This window comes from Podarcis liolepis (genome assembly GCF_965112155.1).
Source record: "Podarcis liolepis genome assembly, chromosome: 4".
In the NCBI taxonomy this organism is placed as follows: Eukaryota; Metazoa; Chordata; class Lepidosauria; order Squamata; family Lacertidae; genus Podarcis; species Podarcis liolepis.
The window spans coordinates 24,902,871-24,924,039 of NC_139558.1; the positions used below are offsets into that span (position 1 = coordinate 24,902,871).

The 21,169-nt window shown below is 45.4% G+C and overlaps 1 protein-coding gene across 7 annotated transcripts in view; it reads left to right on the forward strand.

Moving 5' to 3' along the window:
* The window catches only part of TEX30 (testis expressed 30), a 46,305-nt gene that overhangs the window by 22,522 nt on the left and 2,614 nt on the right, over positions 1–21,169 (forward strand). The window contains exons 1-5 of one of the 7 annotated variants that reach the window (XM_083501384.1): positions 6,903–7,019; positions 7,285–7,400; positions 12,362–12,597; positions 19,495–19,565; positions 20,675–20,905. In XM_083501384.1, the coding sequence (XP_083357510.1) occupies positions 19,548–19,565; positions 20,675–20,905 (249 nt within the window). In that variant the 5' untranslated portion in view covers positions 6,903–7,019; positions 7,285–7,400; positions 12,362–12,597; positions 19,495–19,547. Of the gene's footprint in view, positions 1–6,902; positions 7,020–7,284; positions 7,401–8,834; positions 8,860–12,351; positions 12,598–17,544; positions 17,723–19,494; positions 19,566–20,674; positions 20,906–21,169 lie in introns of those variants that run through there. The other 6 variants (XM_083501382.1, XM_083501387.1, XM_083501388.1 and 3 more) reach the window with 6 other exon arrangements.

Consider the following 21,169-nt stretch of genomic DNA (forward strand, 5'->3'; position numbering starts at 1 on the left):
GGAATGATATGGGTTTCTTCGGGTGCTCCCTCCCCCTCCAAATATTCAGGTTTGCGTGAGAGAGCGTCCGCCCTAACATTCTCTGGGCCTGGCACGTAACAAATCTCAAAGTTAAATTTGGAGAACTCCTGGGCCCATCTCAACTGCCTTTGGTTGAGCACTCGCACAGTTCTCCAGTACTCTAGATTTTTATGGTCCGTGCACACTTGCACCTTATGTTGTGCACCGACTAGCAGATGCCTCCATCTCCGGAACGCCTCATGAATAGCAAGAAGTTCTCGGTCGTACACCGTGTAGTTCCTCTCGGATTTGTTCAGCTTTCGCGAAAAGAAGGCACACGGTCGCCACTCTGACTCCTCCTTCCCCGGCTGCAGAAGAAGCACCGCCCCTATGGCTCTGTCAGATGCGTCTGTTTCAACCCTTAGCTTCTTTCGTAAATCCACATGCAGAAGTTGTTCTTCAGAGGCGAAGGCCCTTTTCAGCTCCTCAAACGCTCGCTCCGCCTCCGCCGTCCATACAAACTTCTTTTTACTGCTGAGACAGTCAGTGATGGGCGCCGTCAGATGGGCGAAGTTGCGGGTGAACTTACGATAAAAGTTTCCAAACCCTAGGAACCTCTGCACATCCTTCTTGGTTTTGGGGGTTTTCCATTCCAGCACTGCCTGTACCTTGCCGGGATCCATGGCCAATCCCTTGTCTGACAGGCGGTACCCCAGGAATTCCACCTCCTTGGTATGGAACCGACACTTCTCCAGTTTCACCCACAGCCTGTTGGCTTGCAGTCTGCTCAACACTTCTCTGACGTCTCTCACATGTTGCTCCTCATTCTCCGAATACACCAACACATCATCTAGGAAAGCAACGCAATTCTTGTAGAGCAAAGGGCCCAGTACGTGGTTCATAAAAGATTGAAAACACGCTGAGCCTGCTTGTAATCCAAATGGCATAACGAGGTATTCAAATGCCCCCAAAGGGGTAAACATGGTGGTTTTCCATTCATCCCCTTTCCTTATGCGTATCAGGTTGTACGCCCCCCTTAGATCCAGCTTTGTAAAAATCTTTCCCTTCCTCACCCTGGTCAAAATATCATCAATCCTGGGCATAGGGAAAGCCACTGGTTCAGTCACTGCATTTAACCTCCTAAAATCACATACAAGTCTCGGCTTGTCCGCGTTTTTTTTGTCCACAAAAAACACTGGGCTACCCCCTGCTGCTTTGGACTCTCTGATGAAGCCTCTCTTCAGGTTCTTGTCAATAAACCCTCGCAACTCCTGCATTTCTCTGTCTGACATGGCATACAACTTGCCCACGGGAAGCTGTGCTCCAGGGAGTAAATTGATCTGGCAATCAAAGGGCCTATGAGGTGGTAGTTGGTCAGCTTCCTTCTCGCTGAACACGTCGCTGAGATCTGCATACTGTGGTGGTACCTTCACCTTCTCCATTACTTCAGTCCCTGCTAGGGTGGCTTGGGCCCCTGCTGAACCCTTTTCCCCTTTGCAGTGTTCTAAGCAATGTGCTGAACCAAAGGACACCACTCTTTGATGCCAGCCAACCAGCGGATCATGTAGAGCTAGCCAGCTCATTCCCAAAATAATGGGAGCGCCTCCCAGGGTGGCCACATTAAACGCTATCAGTTCTGTGTGCCTTGCCACCCTCATTATCATTGGGACAGTCTGCAAGCTGACTCCTCCTCCCAACAACTCCCTGCCATCAATCGTGGTCACCTGCAGGGGGTTGCTTAAAGGGATAGTCTGTATCTGGTGTTCAGCAGCAAACTCCTTGCTCATAAAATTGCAGGAGCTGCCTGAGTCCAATAGCGCCTTTATTTTTAGGGGGTGCCCATTTTGCAGCTCTAGCGACACTTCAATCACTAGAGCAGGTCGAGGAGCTTCTGGCACGGGCACTTTCACTGCTCTTTGGCCTGGCTGCAGTGCCCCGATTGTGGCAACCAGGCGTTGGCTTTTACCTGCTCCGTTCCCCCCTGTTCTCCCCCCTCAACAGCTCCCACCATCCCTTGCCATTCCTTCCTCTGGGGGCAGACTCTGGCAAAGTGGCCTGGCTGTTGGCAGAGATAGCATTTCCGGGCGCCCTTTCCCTCCTTCTTAGCCCCCTCGCTGGTTTTTGAAAATGCGCGCGCGCGCGCTGTTCCGATTTCCATCGGCTCTGCCGGCGGGAAAGCTGGCTCAGGAATGTCTGGAATGCGGAACTCCTTCCAACGTTCCCCTCTCCCTTCCCGCCTCTCCAAGGCTCTTGCCTCCTGCCGCGCTCCTATGGTCAGCGCAGATTTGGTCAGCTGATCCATAGACCCCGCCCTGGGGCTCCGTGACAGCTCGTCTTTCACCGCCGAAGAAAGACCTTCTTCAAATAGCATCTGAATGGGTGGCGCCGATAAATCCCAACCCAGTCTGTGAATCAGCATGGTAAACTCAGTCCAGTACTCACGGACAGATCGACTTCCCTGCTTGCAAGCCATTAGCTGTCTGCGCACCACCCCTTCCTCAATATCGCTGGAAAACATGATATCCATTGCACGAAAGAACTTCATCGTGTCCTTTAGTACGTCATTGTGCGTTGCCATTAGGGGTCGAACCCAGTCTCTCGCCCCTTTCTCAAGATGCCCAATTACGAAAGCAACTCGCGATTCCTCATCAGGGAACTCATCGAACTGCACATTAATGGCATATTGCATCTCTGTCCTAAAGGCATGGTAATCCTTGGGGTCCCCCCCAAATTTCTGCACCAATCCTGGTACCTTTCTGGGGAACTGAGTGGCTCTCCCCTTCTTGTCTGCATCCTGAGCCCTTCTCTCCTCCAGCCTCGCCGTCTGCAGCGCCAGTTGGACCTCCAACACTCGGTATCTATCTTCCAAGCTTGGACCAGCTCCAGCCCCCGCTCCTCCGGTTCCGGTTGGTTCGCTCATGATGCTTTCTCTTGCACAGGCAGCGTACAGAGACTGTCGGACTGCTGTTAGGGATTGATTAGCTGCTTGTGCGTAAAACGTGCTCCCTCAGAGTTTGTGCGACCCCACAAACCTCCGTGTGTGACGGAGCTCCTCAGACATGTCTGCTCTAGTCACTAGTAGAGTCCGACAGTGGCTGTCTGCGGAAGCGTTTCCAGCAAAGGAGCTCCTTAACGGAAACGCGTCTCCTGGACTCACGGCGTGACAGTTTCCGGCGAGGTGTGGGTCTCCCTATGGGAGACTCAGATACCTCCCCACTGTTCTCGCTGGAAGCGTCCCTGAGCCCTCCCTCCTGCTCGCATTCCCTCAGAGATCCACTCCTCCCCCTGCTGGTCGCTGCTTCAGCTGTTGAGTCTCTTTCTTCCTCCCTGAGCCCCTCCACCACCTGATGCTCCGATGGCAGTTCCCTGACACTCGGGTTAAGAACTTAATTCGTTCTGGAGGTCCGTTCTTAACCTGAAACTGTTCTCAACTTGAAGCACCACTTTAGCTAATGGGGCCTCCTCCTGCTGGAGGAGGCCCCATTTCTGGGTTAGCAGAGTCTGTAACCTGAAGCGTATGTAACCTGAAGTGTATGTAACCTGAAGTGTATGTAACCTGAAGCGTATGTAACCCGAGGCACCACTGTACTAAGAGTTAATCAATGAAAATGCCAAATTTTTGGAAATATTATAGACGTTCCCAAACTTGCACCATTTTGAGCCATCCACCAAGATAAAGATAAAAAAATCACTGTGAAAGATACTCCCTTTGAGCTTCATTAAAAGAAAAAACCTTGTGCAGCAAACGAGAGAACACAGTAATGCTGAAATCATCCCTTTGCAAAGAACAGCTTTTCCAGAAGGCACCAGGGACCTCCCCAATACCGTTCCTGTTCATCATACATAAAGTACCAGCCAAAACCTTATTGCTTAAAGCCAAAGAAAGCCTGGGGGATGAGAAAGTTAGCCAAATCTCTTTCTCGCTGACATTGAAACCAAGCTGAGGTCAGCTTTGCTGACGCGTTTCTTGGTCAGAATTGCAGCTATGAAGGTTGACAGGGTGGACTTCCTCTGTTTTGTGGGTGAGAGTTAAGATGGAGATGGCTCGGCTAAGCAAAGTGTAGTTCTTGAGGCTTCGAGCCGAATTACTTCAGAGGTCAACGAAAGACATGTGAGCTACTTTCCGAAATCCCAAGAATGCCCCAGTGCTTTGCGCATAAGATCAACCAGGTGATTTGGGAAAGACCACGGCTATTCAAGATAAGTCAGAGGTTAAAAATGGACATGTTTTATCCCCCATAAATAAAATGTGGTTTTGATCGGGTGCCCTGTGGAGTTGCGTATCACTTTGGAGAAGGACCTGCTTCAGCTTTCTTATGAACTTGTGCTTGTCATGAACTTCTGATTTATAATGACTAGAAATGGCGTGCCAAACACGTCGTGTGCTCCAGCTTGTCATGTGGATTCCAGAAATCTGCTGTGCACGCAGCATCTCGTAGCAAGCGGGTTGTCGACTTGGCACAAAACAAACCCTTGTAAATAGGGGAGAGATTTTGTGACACACAGGCCCTAATTTAAGATGGAGGCCTTAGCCACCCGACACGGTTTGCCTCACATAGCAACCACGCTCGGTAACGAAACTTAGCAGGCAGCGTTCAGAACGAGTCAGAGTTACAGAAACAAGGGAGGCACAGGCAAATGAGCTTAACCTGAAATGGTGTAAACCAAAGTTGGTGCTACTAAAGGAGAGCAATGAAATTGTAACCATACATTTAAAGCGCATAACTTGCCCCCAAAGAATCCTGGGTATTGTGGTTTGTTGAAGGTGCTTGGGATTATAGCTCTGTGAGGGGCAAATTACAGCTCCCAGGGTTGTATAAATGTGCTTTAAATGTATGGTTTGTTTTAAGAAAGAAGTTAAGACAAATTGGGGGAGGGGGACTTCCACTTATTCAGATACTGTGTAAGTTAAGTAGATATAAGGTCTGGGCTACCCCAAGACATTTTGCCCCCCAGGCATCTGATGCCTGAGGCAACTGCCTCATTCTGCCACAAAAAGCTACCAATATGGGGCTGTTGCTGTTGGAAGTGTTGGGATGCAACACAGCTTGCACTGAAGGCTGATGTGTCTGCATCGAGTAGATCAAGAACCGCCTTGTTTCTTTGCCTGGCCTGCCTGGCTTAACCTTTGACCTTTCATCAGGTGCTAGACTGATACCTTTAGGGTTGCTGACCTAATTTCCCGCTTCCTTCTTCTCCACACCTCCCTCGTGAGAGGAGACATCTATTTTGAACCTCATACCTTCCAACATTTCTCCAATTAAAATAGGGACATCCTATTCCATAACAACAGCAACAACAACAACAACAACAACAACAACAACAACAACAACAACAATTTTATTATTCATACCCCGCCTTTCTGATTGGGTTGTCCAAGCCACTCTGGGCAGCTTCCAACATATATAAAAGCAAGGAAAATAGGGGGAAACATCCCTATACAGGGCTGCCTTCAGAGATGTCGTCCTAAAGTTGTATAGTTACTTATCTCCTTGGCTTGGGAGTCACATACCCTCCAACATTTCTCTGATGAAAATAGGGGCGTCCTAAGGAAAAGCAGGATATTCTAGGATCAAATCTAATACCGGGATGGCATCTGTAAATATGGGACTGTCCCTGGAAAATAGGAACACTTGGAGGATCTGGAATCTCCCTCCATTCCAAGCATAGCTTGTTACATGTCTTCTTTAGTTAGTTAGAATTAGAATTTTCCCTAGCAGATTTGTATTTCCTGCAACGAAATGCAGTGATTACATTCAGGGTAATGTGCGCTCTTGCAGCAGGAATTTGGTGTTCAGCTGAGCTTTTGTCAGCCAAAGGCCAACAGTGGCTGGGAGAAATTTTCAATAAAAGAGAGGGGAAGAGACAGAGCTACCAGGAATCAGTTGTTAGGTTGCAGGTGTGAAGAAGACTTGTGCCAACAGGGAGTGTGCATGACACCTGTGTTGGGTGCAAATAATGTAAATGACAGTGTGAGACACAGACAAGATATTACAAACATATATTCAACAATATGAAGAGTGGATAGAACAAAAACTAATGCCATAGAGGCTCATGTGCCTGCAATTTTATGCTCTATCTCTGGAAGGAAGACTCACTGAGCTGAATGGGACTTACTTTTGGGTAGAGATGTGTAGAATCGCATTGCAAATATGTCTTTGTGTGTGTGTATGTGTCCGAGGTGGGGTGTATCTTACTAAGTCCAAGGTGAAACTGACAGTGCTTTAAGTGAAGGATTTAGGCTTCCGAATTCATTACACGGAAAAGGCAAATCCATGGGAACTATGAGTAAAACTTCTCTGAGTAAAACTTAGTTGAATACCATCCCCTGCCTTCTGCTGTATTATTACCTGAAGACACAGTTAATTTGAACAAAGGCTAACCAAGGAATCACTACCCCTACGCATAACACACTCTTGAATTCTTAGCCTGGAAACTCTCTATTTCCTATTATAAATAGCAATAATCTCTTGCACCTACTATGAGTAACTGCATAGCTATGGGGAACATCATGCTTCTAGGTCCAACAGTTAAATGTTAAAGGTTTTGCATTTTGGGATCATGAGGTATCAAATTCAAATAAGAACAATAATGGTAGCATCTCTGCAACAGGCCAGCTTAGCATGCAGAGAGGAACAAATTTCCACTGTACATGGAGTGAGGCAACAAGGGGAAATGCTTATGGGATAGGCATTCTGTGTTGCAAGTGTGTGGAAGTGCCCAAGGCTTTGCTACTTGCCTCGCAGAGGCAGAGGCTCAGAGAGGTTTGTTTACTGGCATTCACTCTGATTAGCTCAATGAGAGGACAAGAGGGAACAGCCATAAAATGTCACACGCTGCCAACCACTCCTGCGTCTCCCCACTTCAAGGTATCAGCGAATTGTAGCAGCTGCTGCAGCAGACACACCAGTGACCGCATCATGTCACCTAATACCGTTGCAGGAATGAAGTGCCCTTAAATAGGGGGCTGACAAATTTATAGCCAAAGAAGAATCTCTCTCGCAGCACACAGCATAAAGGTACATCTGTCATCCGGCCTAATGAAACAAAAATGCAATTCTGGCTCCCTTCTGCAGTGTAAAGGCAGTGAATAAGATCAAGTTTGCACTGCTCATTTTCCTTGGCGTGCCTCCTTATAACATGCTCACTGAGAAATTGTATCCTGTCTTCTTCTCCTTCCCATGTTTGTGTTTCACAAGTACCTGCTCTTTTCCTCTTTTTTTGGCCAGAACCACTTCCACCTTTAGGCAGGTAATGCTTTATTTTATCCTTGCAAATATGTAGGTGAGGATCATGAATGCTGATCTGTTGAAAGAACATCTTGCTGAGAGTTACCAAATTCTGGAACGCAGAACAGAGATCTCCCTGGCCTAAATAAGAACAAAACAGCATGCATGTAAGTATGTATGTATGAAACAGAGGAAATCATTTGGGACAATAGAATAAGGCATCCTAGCTACAGCTCTAGATGTAGATCTAGATGCAGAACACTTTAGATATGAAATAGACCAGTTGGTTATTTTGTTCCAGGCAACATCCTCAGTAGTGTGAGAGTTCCAGTCCAAACAGTGGGGTCGAGACAACAGTTTGGGTTCCAGCAGAGCAAGGAGAGTAAAGAATTGATATTTCAGAGAGTACCCTGGACAGCTCCATGTGGAGTTCACAAGTTGCCCTCCATATATATGTTGCTTCAGCATCAAACAATCTCAGATTGAAACTTGCTTTAAAAGATTTATAAACCACTCACATTGTGATATATCAAAGGGGTATACAGAAAACCCCAAAAGCAACACAGTTAAAATAGCAGTACAATGCTGTGAGATGAGGAGTGGGCAATAGTTTTAAAATTCATTCAGAAATTTAGCTCAAATGGTAATGAATCCTATGCCACTTTGCCACTAATGGTGGACATAAGGCCAATAGCAGGAAGTCCTCAGACTTGGAATGTAATGGCCAGGCAGGGGTGTAAGGAGCCGTCTCGCAAGTGTCCTGGTCCTAATTTATGCAGAGCTTTGAAACAAGTAACAACACCTTGAACCTGTCCGGGTAACATACAGAAAGTCATTGCAACTGCTTCAACAGAGGTTTAATGTGTTGACAACAGTTAGCTACAGAACAACAGCCTTGCAGCAGCATGCTGCACAAGCCGCAGTTTCTGGATCACACTCAAGGGCAGCCCCACATAGTGGTTACCAACGTATGGATCACTGGGGCCAGATTATCCAGGAATGGCTATAGCGAGCATATCAACCGAAGGTCATTGAAGGCACTCATAGCCACTGAAGTGAGAAGGATGAATCAATTAAGGTCCCCAGATTACAAACCTGCTTCTTCAAAGGGAGTCCGACTCTGCCCGGAATAGGCAAATGGCCAGTTTCCCGGACTCAGAAACCACCCACCCACAGGGACACTGTCTTACCAGGCTCAGTTTCAGATCACTGGCCCTCATCCAGCCCACCACTGCATCCAGTTACCGTCTCATGACTTACACGTCCAGTCCTGATTCGGATGAGAAATAGAGCCGAGTTTCAACAGCATACTGAAGACCTCGTGCTCTAAATCTCTTAGGACTACTATCGGTGACTTCGTGAAATGTTAAGTAGTACAGGGGGGAAATAGTACCCTTTGACACCCCCACGGCGTAAGTGCCAGGGGCTGGCACATAACTACGAAGTGGTTCTCTCTGGAATCGACCGTGCAGGTAAGAGCAGAAGCACTGAGGAACCCCAATCCCAACAGAGAAGGTCTAGGAAGGTGCCATAGTCAATGGTATCAAATGCCATTGGTAGATCAAGCTAGAGTAAGAGATCCATGGGAAACTTCAGAAGCCAAGTTACGGACTGGTTACAATATCATCAGGTATATGACATGTTGAAATTAGACCATTTTGGGGGGGGGGGGTGACCAAAGCTCACAATTTGAAAATGAACTATTACAAAATAAGGATAAACTTTTGTCTAGAATGTATAACCTTTCATTAGAATGGGAAACAAAAGACGAACTAGATAAAGCTTCAATGACACACAGGGCAATGGATATAGGACACAATGTAGACCTAAACCTCTGGGAGAAACTTTGAGAAAGTGATTTGAAATTTACTTCATGTTACGCGCTGAAAGAGAACTATTTGAAAATGATTCACAGATGGTATCTAACTCTGAGTAGGTTGGCTAAGGTGTATAAAGTACAATCCGATACATGTTGGAAATGCAAAGAAAGGGAGGGGACCTTTTTCCATATGTGGTGGACATGTAAAAAGGTAAAAGAATATTGGGAAATGATGTATAATGAGTTGAAAAAAAGGTTTAAAGACCAGAGTCCTTTTTGTTGGGAATAATCCAGACAGAAATTCCTAGGTGAGGACAACTTGTCGAATGCATTTCTTCAAGGACCTTGTTCATGTTATTAAAGGTAAAGGTACCCCTGCCCGAACGGGCCAGTCTTGACAGACTCTGGGGTTTGTGCGCCCATCTCACATCTATAGGCCGGGGGCCAGCGCTGTCCGGAGACACTTCCGGGTCACGTGGCCAGCGTGACAAAGCTGCATCTGGCGAGCCAGCGCAGCACACGGAACGCCGTTTACCTTCCCGCTGGTAAGCGGTACCTATTTATCTACTTGCACCCGGGGGTGCTTTCGAACTGCTAGGTTGGCAGGCGCTGGGACCGAGCAGCGGGAGCGCACCCCGCCGCGGGGATTCAAACCGCCGACCTTTCGATCGGCAAGCCCTAGGCGCTGAGGCTTTTACCCACAGTGCCACCCGTGTCCCGTTCATGTTATTAGGCTGCAGTAATTGAAATACATCATCTAGTAACTGAAATTCCATACATCCAGTAGTGATGTATGGAAGTGAGAGCTGGACCATATAGAAGGCTGATTGCCGAAGAATTGATGCTTTTAAATTATGGTGCTGGAGGAGACTCTTGAGAGTCCCATGGACTCCAAGAAGATCAAACCTCTCCATTCTTAAGGAAATCAGCCCTGAGTGCTCACTGAAAGGACAGATCCTGAAGCTGAGACTCCAATACTTTGGCCACCTCATGAGAAGAGAAGACTCCCTGGAAAAGCCCCTGATGTTGGGAAAGATGGAGGGCACAAGGAGAAGGGGATGACAGATGACGAGATTGTTGGACAGTGTCTTGAAGCTACCAGCATGAGTTTGACCAAACTGCGGGAGGCAGTGGAAGACAGGAGTGCCTGGCGTGCTCTGGTCCATGGGGTCACGAAGAGTCGGACACGACTAAACGACTAAACAACAACAAACTGAAAATGATCCCCTAATCTTTATTTGGACAGTGCATTGACAGATTCTGCAGCAACAACAGAATGGATATCAGTACAGAGGCAAACAACTAGACCCCCGAAGTTTCTCATAAACAATTCACAATGGGATCCAGAAAGTTGTATAGCTCCACACACAGGTGCAGATGCCAAAAGCCCTTTGGCCACTCTGAGAAGCTCTGCAGGACTTCTGCTTGAGGATGCAAGAGACCTTTTTGTTTCCCTCATTGCCACTCAGTAGGCCCAATGATGCCCCCCAACTTGTGTTTGGTTGGCTTTGGAAGGTACATTGTGTCTTGAATTCAGTTGGCATCTGGATCATTTTATCATTCAGAGCTCTCGGAATACCACGTTCCCGCTTTTAATAGGTTTAATAGGTTATTGTATTTTAGTGTTTTGTTGGAAGCCGCCCAGAGTGGCTGGGAAAAACCAGCCAGGTGGGTGGGGTATAAATAAATTATTATTATTATTATTATTATTATTATTATTATTATTATTATTATTATTCCAGAGAGGGGAGGGACGTGGGTGGTGCTGTGGGTTAAACCACAGAGCCTAGGACTTGCCGATCAGAAGGTTGGCGGTTCGAATCCCCGTGACGGGGTGAGCTCCCGTTGCTCGGTCCCTGCTCCTGCCAACCTAGAAGTTCGAAAGCACACCAGTGCAAGTAGATAAATAGGTACTGCTCCGGTGGGAAGGTAAACGGCGTTTCTGTGCGCTGCTCTGGTTCGCCAGAAGCGGCTTAGTCATGCTGGCCACATGACCCGGAAGCTGTACGCCGGCTCCCTCGGCCAATAAACCAAGATGAGCACCGCAACCCCAGAGTCGGTCACAACTGGACCTAATGGTCAGGGGTCCCTTTACCTTTACCTTTACCAGAGAGGGGAACTCAGGAATGATGGCATCATATATTGTATACAGCACTAAATTCTCACTTCGAATGTAACTGATCTGTAGAAAAGACTCTATGACCCGGGAAAAAGAGACAATGCATGTACATTTGTACTCAAAGAAAATCTATAATAAAAATTATTATTTTTTAAAAAATGTGTGAGTGCATCAATGGCCAAATATTCTTCTTTTTTTCTTTTTAAATTGGCAGCAGTGCGTTTCCAAAAGATAACAGAAAATATTACCAGGAGCTGTGCAATAGCTACCAGAAAGTTAATGTAGATCTCAGTGAATAATGTTATTATTTCCTAAAGAGGCACATGCCTTTGGCACATCAAGCCTATCAGAGAAATCTATATCTTTAAGCAGGCTATCATGATACTTGCCATACCACATTAGAAACCAGTCAAATACTCCTTGCTATTTATTGATTTATTTCAGGTGGTAAATATCTACCCCTCTCCACACACCTTGCTTAAGAGATGCACAATGCACTTGGTAAATGAGGGCTCTTCCCTTGGTGTGTTGTGATGGTTATAAAATCATACTATAATATCTTTCCCAGAGAGCAGCGGGAGGGGAAATGAAGAATAGGACACAACTCTTTTTCTTTTCTTTTTTAAAGATATTTATTAAGAATTTTTAAGATATAGCAAAAAAATGAAAAATAAACATACAAAATCAAAAAACAGTTAAAAACACACATTAATTTTCAATAACATAACTTCCATACACTTATTTCCTCAGACCTCCTCATGCCTCCCTTCTTTGTATTCCAGTTCAGTTTGTTAGTCCAGCAAATCCTTACCATTAAGCTTTTACCCATTTGTGAAAACCTTTTTTTCCATATCTCTTAAAGCATTACAGCTGGAAACCACTTAGTTTCTATCCAACATCCTTCTAGCATTCATTAATTTTACAATATTTCTGTAAATAATCTTTGAATTTCTTCCAGTCTTCTTTCACTGACTCTTCTCCCTGATCTCGGATTCTGCCAGTCATTTCCGCCAATTCCATGTAGTCCATCAGCTTCATCTGCCATTCTTCCAGGGCGGGTAGATCTTGTGTCTAAGAATAGGACACAACTCCTTCAGATCTCACCTTTAGTGTGCATGTCTTCGGGTGTGATTCTTTTTTCTCAACAAGACTAACTTTAGTCTTTATGTCACTTTACTCTTTAGAAAGAACCAGAAGAAGAAGAAGAAGAAGTGGTGGCCGGATGATTCTACTGCCTTCATCTCTGTTTCCCCCCTCTATTTGTATTCCTTAAGACGAGAATGCGTATTATTCTATGACTACATCCTGGAACCTCTTTGGGAATTTTATAATGATCTGAACTAAATATAACTGGAGGCAGTCTACACACATCTGTGATCAAAATAGATGGTGTGCATTCTGCTTAAGGTTTCTAGGGGCTGCGCTGAAAGGTGATGCAATACAAGGAGGAGAAAGAGATTTGCTAACGTTCCTATTCCATCCTTCTACAAGAGGTCTAAAACTTAGGACTGTCAGATTGCTGATGGGCAGATGCTCAATAATAACTAAAGCTAAAGAAGATGCAAGATCACTGTTCCTTGCTTTTCCCCCTCAGAGCTTTATATGTATAGTGCCATGCCGAGGCAAACGCAATATAGGACGTTTGTATACAAAGCTTGCGCTGGATTGTACAGCGAATGTAAATTTCAGGCTACATGTGCCATAGTTTCTGATGGCGGAAACTGATGGGAACTGTAGGCCACATCATCTGGAATCTATCAGTTTGGGTACCCAATGCAGGCTTTGAAAAATCCAAGGGCGCTCCCCTTCAGCATAGACGCTCACACATCCTAAAAAGTGAAAAAGAAACAAACAGGATCTTCTTGCAGCAAGACTGCTCCCGCTGTTTCAAGGTTCCTAGTTCCATCTATTAGACCAAGGTGTGTGTATGTGTGTGTCTTTCAGTGTGCATGTGAGGGTTTCAGTATGGATCAAGGTGTGTTGCTGCAGTGTGGGGAAGGGTTGCAGGGCAGGATGGGGTTGGTAGTGGGGGTTTAATGGAGTGTGCATGGGGTTTCAGTGTGGGTCAGTGTCTGCGCGTTTGGATCAGTAGAAGATGCAGTGTTGTGAAAGGGCTGTTTGTGTGGGGCAGGTTGTGTGGGTGTTTCACTTTGGGGTGGGGTTTCAGTTTTGGGCAGGGTGTGTGTGGAGGTTCGGGTGGAGCAAGGTGTGGGTGGGTGTGTTTGTCACTGTGGGGTTAGTTGTGAGTGGGCTCCCGTAGACTTCAGTGGGGCAAGAGAACCTTAATAACTTTTGAACCACTGCTCAGAGCTTTGGATAGGGTTAAGAGTTCGATACACTTTGCATTTAAAGGAAAAAATATCAAATGTGCATTTTCTGAAACAATACAGCCATCCTTCCCTATTTGAACTTATTCAATTTTTGCAAAGCAATCCTCCAAGCAATTTTTTTTAAAATGTCTACGTTAGAGGGAGATGTATATAAAAATGAGTAAGGTTAGTGAAAATAACGTACACAAATGCATTATATTAGGATAAATTGCTTGTAAAAATGTGTACGATAACCCAAACTGCATACAAAAGTGTGTTCATTGGGATAAATTTGTGCTAAAATGCTCAATAATTTTCATTCTAAAGATAGCAAATTGCAGTAGAAACGTGGGGAGCTGAATTCAAGGTTGACAAGAAGAGGAGAAACTGAGATAATTGAGAAGTCCTTCTATCCCTTACTCAAAACTTCATCAGAGCAATGAAAGATTGCCTTATAACAGCAGTAATTTTATTGGCTACTCATCTTAACTAGATGGAGGCATTCCTCTGCCCTTTTGATTCCAAAACAACTTCTTTGTTGAATCTGAAGAAAGCAGTTCCTGACTAGTTCAGACCTTTTACCCTGTGTTATGTTTTCCTAATAATTATTTTTAACTTGGCAAGCGGTCTCTCTTTGATACTTCTCTGCCCTGGCTAATTTAGAAAGGAATGTCTAGAAGATACACATAGCAGCCAAGTCGATCTCTTGGATGAGCTTATCACAGGGCTTGTGGATTTTGACTTTTGGTCTTAACAAATTCCACTAGTATGAAGTCAGTTGACACGAAGATCTTTGGCACATTTATTTCCCAGCAGGCATTAAACCATGATGCAAGCAGATTTCCAACTGGTGAACACAGCCCAAAATAGCAGCCAGGTCAGCAGGCCTATTGACTTTTAAATGTTGACAAAGGAAACTTCCTGAAGTGTCTGCTCAGAAACTGTGCATTCAGTAGTACCTGCACTGACTCCTTTGCACGTGCTGTTTGCAGGTCTTAGATCTATAAATAGCAAACACAGAAATCTTTGCTATCACTGCAAATAATTGTTTATCTCCTAAACCCATAAAATTATAAAGGTTGCTGGTGTGGAATTAGTTTTTTTAAAAAACCTAGATATTTTTTGGCACACCATCAGAAAGCAGTTCTTAGATGGCAGTAAAATCCACCCTTCACTTTGTGAGTAATAAAGGTAAAGGGACCCCTGACCATTAGGTCCAGTCGTGACCGACTCTGGGGTTGTGGCGCTCATCTTGCTTTATTGGCCGAGGGAGCCAGTGTACAGCTTCCGGGTCATGTGGCCAGCATGACTAAGCCGCTTCTGGCGAACCAGAGCAGTGCACGGAAATGCCGTTTACCTTCCCGCCGGAGTGGTACCTATTTATCTACTTGCACTTTGACATGCTTTCAAACTGCTAGGTTGGCAGGAGCAGGGACCGAGCAACGGGAGCTCACCGCCGGATTCGAACCACTGACCTTCTGATCGGCAAGTCCTAGGCTCTGTGGTTTAACACACAGCACCACCCGCATCCCTTTGAGAGTAATATGCTCCCTTATAAGCACAGGGTGGCAAATAGGAAGCAAATTTAGGGATTATCCACACTTTTGTCTTGTCCTGGTTTCCTGCCCTCCCAAACCCCCAATTTCCCCAGTTTCCCCAATTCCCATTTGCTCTGATCTATCGCTAAATAGAACTACAGTTCCGGGTCTACTCTATGGAAGGGCAATGTGTTCTAAATGTCCAGCGTGCATGCAGCCTTAAATATTATTCCTGGCGGGAAGGGAGGGGAGAGGAGATAATCTGAATTTACACTCTCACAATCTGTACCCGATTTCTCAGCCCTTGGTAGTTGCTTTCAAAGCTTTCATTTATTAAAAGGCTCTGGTGGTTTGCAATCCCAACAGAGTGCATTCACAGATGTCTTCTTGCAAACAGTGCACTTTATTCCACTTTTTCCCATAAAGTCCCTCTCCCAACAGTTTTCTGCTCTGAAAACAGAAAGCGGAGCTTGTTACAAAGACAGCACACACAACGGTATGTTCAAAGCCCTTCTCTGCCCAAGAATGCTGGGAACTGTGATGTTTGACTATGTTTTTATACAGTGGTACCTCGGTTTACGAACTCAATCCTTTCAGGATGTCCGTTCTTAAACCGAAACCATTCTTAAACCAAGGTGCGCTTTCCCTAACGAGGCCTCCCGCTGCCGGTGCCCTTCCACTGTTTGGTTTCCATTCGTAAACTGAGGCAAAGTTCGCAAACCAGGACACTACTTCTGGTTTTTCGGCGTTCGTAAACTGAATAGTTCATTAACAGGGTTGTTCTTAAAACAAGGTACCACTGTATATGCTGTAAGTGGCTGGAGAAACCCAGCCAGATGGACAGGAACAACAACAACAACAACAACAACAACAACAACAACAACGGGGCTTTTATTGGGGGTTTGTTGGTTTTATTGATAGTAATTCTTTGTGTCTTTGTTTTGGCTCTTGTTATGATTAGAAAGCACTGCTAACAACAAGGCCAGTGGAAGTGATGATATTCCAGCTGAACTATTTAAAATTTTAAAAGATGATGCTGTTAAGGTGCTACACTCAATATGCCAGCAAGTTTGGAAAAATCAGCAGTGGCCAGAGGATTGGAGAAGATCAGTCTACATCCCAATCCCAAAAAAGGGCAGTACTAAAGAATGCTCCAACTACCACACAATTGCACTCATTTCACACGCTAGCAGTATGTGGACCGAGAACTCACAGAAGTGCAAGCTGGATTTAGAAGGGGCAGAGGAACCAGAGACCAAATTGCAAACATGCGATGGATTATGGAGAAAGCTAGAGAGTTCCAGAAAGACATCTACTTCTGCTTCATTGACTATGCAAAAGCCTTTGACTGTGTCGACCACAGCAAACTATGGCAAGTTCTAAAAGAAATCTGAGTGCCTGATCGCCTCATCTGTCTCCTGAGAAATCTCTGTGTGGGACAAGAAGCTACAGTTAGAACTGGATATGGAACAACTGATTGGTTCAAAATTGGGAAAGGAGTACGACAAGGCTGTATATTGTCTCCCTGCTTATTTAACTTATATGCAGAATTCATCATGCAAAAGGCTGGGCTGGATGAATCCCAAACCGGAATTAAGATTGCCGGAAGAAATATCAACAACCTCAGATATGCAGATGACACAACCTTGATGGCAGAAAGTGAGGAGGAATTAAAGAACCTTTTAATGAGGGTGAAAGAGGAGAGTGCAAAATATGGTCTGAAGCTCAACATCAAAAAAACCAAGATCATGGCCACTGGTCCCATCACCTCCTGGCAAATAGAAGGGGAAGAAATGGAGGCAGTGAGAGATTTTACTCTTTTGGGCTCCATGATCACTGCAGATGGTAACAGCAGTCACGAAATTAAAAGACGCCTGCTTCTTGGGAGAAAAGCGACGACCAACCTAGATAGCATCTTAAAAAGCAGAGACATCACCTTGCCAACAAAGGTCCATATAGTTAAAGCTATGGTTGTCCCAGTAGTGATGTATGGAAGTGAGAGCTGGACCATAAAGAAGGCTGATCGCCGAAGAATTGATGCTTTTGAATTATGGTGCTGGAGGAGACTCTTGAGAGTCCCATGGACTGCAAGAAGATCAAACCTCTCCATTCTTAAGGAAATCAGGCCTGAGTGCTCACTGGAAGGACAGATCCTGAAGCTGAGGCTCCAATACTTTGTCCACCTCATGAGAAGAGAAGACTCCCTGGAAAAGACCCTGATGTTGGGAAAGATGGAGGGCACAAGGAGAAGGGGACGACAGAGGATGAGATGGTTGGACAGTGTTTTCGAAGCTACCAGCATGAGTTTGACCAAACTGCGGAGGCAGTGGAAGACAGGAGTGCCTGGCGTGCTTCTGGTCCATGGGGTCACGAAATGTCGGACACGACTAAACAACAACAACATAATTCACGCGGCCATTGTTACATTTGACTGCGTGCGCGCGCGACTTAAAGGCACCGGGTGTACGTCGGGGGGTTGGGGGAGGCAAGGCGTTATGTAGGCGTGTCCCTCCTTTTCTTCGACTACAACTCCCAGCATGCAATTGCATAGCGCGCACTTGCTGGCACTCTTGCGGGAAGGGGAAAGAAGGAGCCGTGATCCCGGGCGCGCATGACTCCGGGAGCAAGTTTCTCCTCCTGCCGGATCCAGCGGGACTTACTCCCGAGTAAATGAGCCATAAGGGATGCTGCAGCCTCAGGAGCGCTGGGTGGGAGTTTCCTTAGAAGGAGGGGAAAGAAAGAATCGGGGTTTTCTTTTTCTGAAAGGGAAATCTCTCTTAGAATCCTAGAGTTGGGAGGGACCCCGTGGGCAATCTAGTCCAACCCCGTGCAATGCAAAACATGCAGTCCCGCCCATCCAGTGTGAAACCACGCCGGGTCCTGCTTAGCTTTTGTGCTTGTTCCGGCAGTTCTATTGCTGCGTCTTAGCCCCCGTTACGAATCTGCCAGCTGCGTTTCTGGTTTTGTGAGTGCGTAGCTCGCAGGTGGGGTCCTTTGCAGCCCCCCCCCCCGAAAAAGAAATGTCTCCCTGCACCTTCAGAACTTACCATTTTATTGCAGCTTGCAATTTTTGCCAGTTTGGACAAAATGCCTTATCCTCAGCAGAGAGATTCCTGTATTGCAGGCGGTTCGACTGGATGACCCTCGGGGTCCCTTCCAACCCCCAAATCCTATGATTCTGTACATTAATACCAAAGGGAACGTCTCGAAACGGGGAGCACAGAAAGGCAGGCAAAGAACTGTGTGTGTGTAGGGGCTACAATATGTACAGCCAGAAGGCTGCTCTCCTTGTCTTTCACAGTCCCTGATGCTTGAAGCAGAAAACCTAAATAGTGCCAAGTTCCTTCACCCATCTTGTGGACCAAGGGATAGCTTGGTCACTAAAGCATGATACTCTTAACCTCAGATTTGTGGGTTCAAGCCCCAGTTTGGGCAAAAGATTTCTGCATCGCAGGGGGTTGCATGACCCAAGTGGTCCCTTCCAGTTCTATGATTCTGTTGTGGGATAGCTATAGCAACAAGCTAAGTAAGTGTCAAGTTTGTTGCCCTTTAAAACTAACCCACCCCCCAATTCGTTCCTCATGCCCCTTAGTTATTATTATGTATTTTATTATTTTCAAAATTTATCTACCATCTGTCATCCAATGATCACAAGTAAGTGTGCTTTCTCTTTGCTACTTACTGAGATATTTTTCTACTGAGAAGGGTGAGCAGGTGTGCTTAGTTGCCCACGTCTGGTTGCACTAGTAATTTGGGTTGCCTGCTTTGAATTTTTTGGGCCTAGAAACTGATAAATCTTGATAAACGTCTGGGCAGGTTTTTTTTGTTCCACAAAGAGAAAGCCCCGGGGTGGGTGGGTGTGTCTATTAACATGGAGCAGTAGGAAGCCATTACAGTGGTGCCCCGCAAGACGAATGCCTCGCAAGACGGAAAACCCGCTAGACGAAAGGGTTTTCCATTTTTCAATGCGCTTCGCAGGACGAATTTCCCTATGGGCTTGCTTCGCAAGACGAAAATGTCTTGCGAGTCTTGAGATTTTTTTTCGCTCCCCCCCTTTTTCTAAGCCGCTAAGCCTTTAATAGCCTTTTAGCAGCTAAGCCACTAAGCCTTTAATGGCCGCTAAACCAGTAAACCACTAATAGCGCTAATCCGCTAAGCCGCTAATAGGGTTGCTTCACAAGACAAAAAAACCGCTAGACGAAGAGACTCGCGGAACGGACTAATTTCGTCTTGCGAGGCACCACTGTAGTTTAAACTCCATGGACCCTGAGTAGTTTGTGCAGCTGTTTACAAAGCTGGAAGGAAGTTCTGTAGGAGTCAAATATGTCTGGCAGTATATCTTTGAATACCAGAGGCTGTGGGATGTCCAGTAAGGGGTTTTTTACCTGCCCATAGCAAGCAATAGACCATACTCCTATGAGTCAGCAGCATGTTGAGCTGCTGGGTGGCAGCCATTCACGTTTGTTTAATTTTATTACAGTGACTTGCAGTCAAGCGTTCTGAGACACAAACTTGCGAGATTGCAACAGGAAAATGGGTGACTGTTCAGAGGTATGTCGCCACAAGTTTATCTTTGCTCTGTATGCAGTTTTGGTTTTAAAGCTCCTATTCTAATCCCAAACAAGCTTAATAAATTCAAAGAAGCCACTAGAGCCAGTGTGGTGTAGTGGTTAAGAGCGGTAGTCACGTAATCTGGGAAACCGGGTTCGCGTCTCCACTCCTCCACATGCAGCTGCTGGGTGACCTTGGGCCAGTCACACTTCTGTGAAGTCTCTCAGCCCCACTCACCTCACAGAGTGTTTGTTGTGGGGGAGGAAGGGAAAGGAGAATGTTAGCCGCTTTGAGACTCCTGAAGGGGAGTGAAAGGCGGGATATCAAATCCAAACTCTTCTTCTTCTTCTTCTAGCGCGCGCACACACACACACACACACACACACACACAACCCCCCACTTTTCATGTGTGCCCATGTTAGTCTATACCTTTTACCAAAGAGGGGAAAAAGTTTTGTAAAAACATTTTACTTGGTGTTTACAAGTCCAGCTCTACATTGTTAATTATATGGATAGTTTAAACGTTGTTGGAACACTTCCAAACAAACCAGCATTTTATTTTTCACACACAGGAAAATTAAAGCAACCAAATGATTAATGTAACTTGGCTTTGGAGATGTTGCATTAGGTCGTTGACAAGAACAGAGAAAACTGTATCTTATGTCTCTTAGGATGCCTCCAGATGACTTGTTTATTGACAATTTATCCTGATTTGTTTTACAGGGAGATTAGGTGACATTGGCTATGTAATGAGCATTCATTTTGATTTGTTTAAATAGATGGTAATGCCTCACAGCAAGTGTCATTCCACACTTTCCAGTGTGGTTCCCCACCACTTTCCTTACAGCAAAAAGTCTGAAATTTTTAGGAAGCGGGGTTATTGAGCAATCAGCTATAATTGTGCAACCCAAATTTGCCAGTATGTGACCGGATGCTACTTGAAAATTGTGAGAATCTGGAAATGCCCTTCGTCACAAGAACAATTTCCATTTCCTTTTGGAGTGTCCTGTGTCAAAGCGCAGGACCAACATGGCAGCTAGTCTGATACACTGTGTTTTATGCATGTGTGCTGAAAACATATTCGCTGATTTCAGTGTTTTTATTTCTAGACCAGTGTGAAAATACCATTTGGAAGCAAATATCTAGATGCAGTTTTCTCCATCCCCGAGAAGAAGCTGCCTTATGCTGTGATTCTCACGCACGGAGCATCTGGTGATATGAATTTCTCTCACCTTGTATCTTTGGCAAACTACCTGGCCTCTCATGGATTTCTGTGTCTGCGATTTACCTGCAAAAGCCTCAATATCACCTATAGAACTAAAGCATATAAAGCTGTTGTGGTATGAAAGACCAAGTTTGCTTTTTAGTTCAAGGGGAATGAAACATTGTGCTAATTCTTGTACCCTAAAGTGTTATAATCCTTTACTTCTTTATCTGGGATTAAGCCCCATTTAGCTCATTTGGGTTTCTGAATAAATGTGTATCGGATTGCAGTCTAAACCAGATCACCCATATGTAGATTCCTCCAATCAACATGTAGACTTCATAATATAAAATTTATATGTATGGGTCTTTTTCATGTGGTTTCTTTATTTTTCACTATG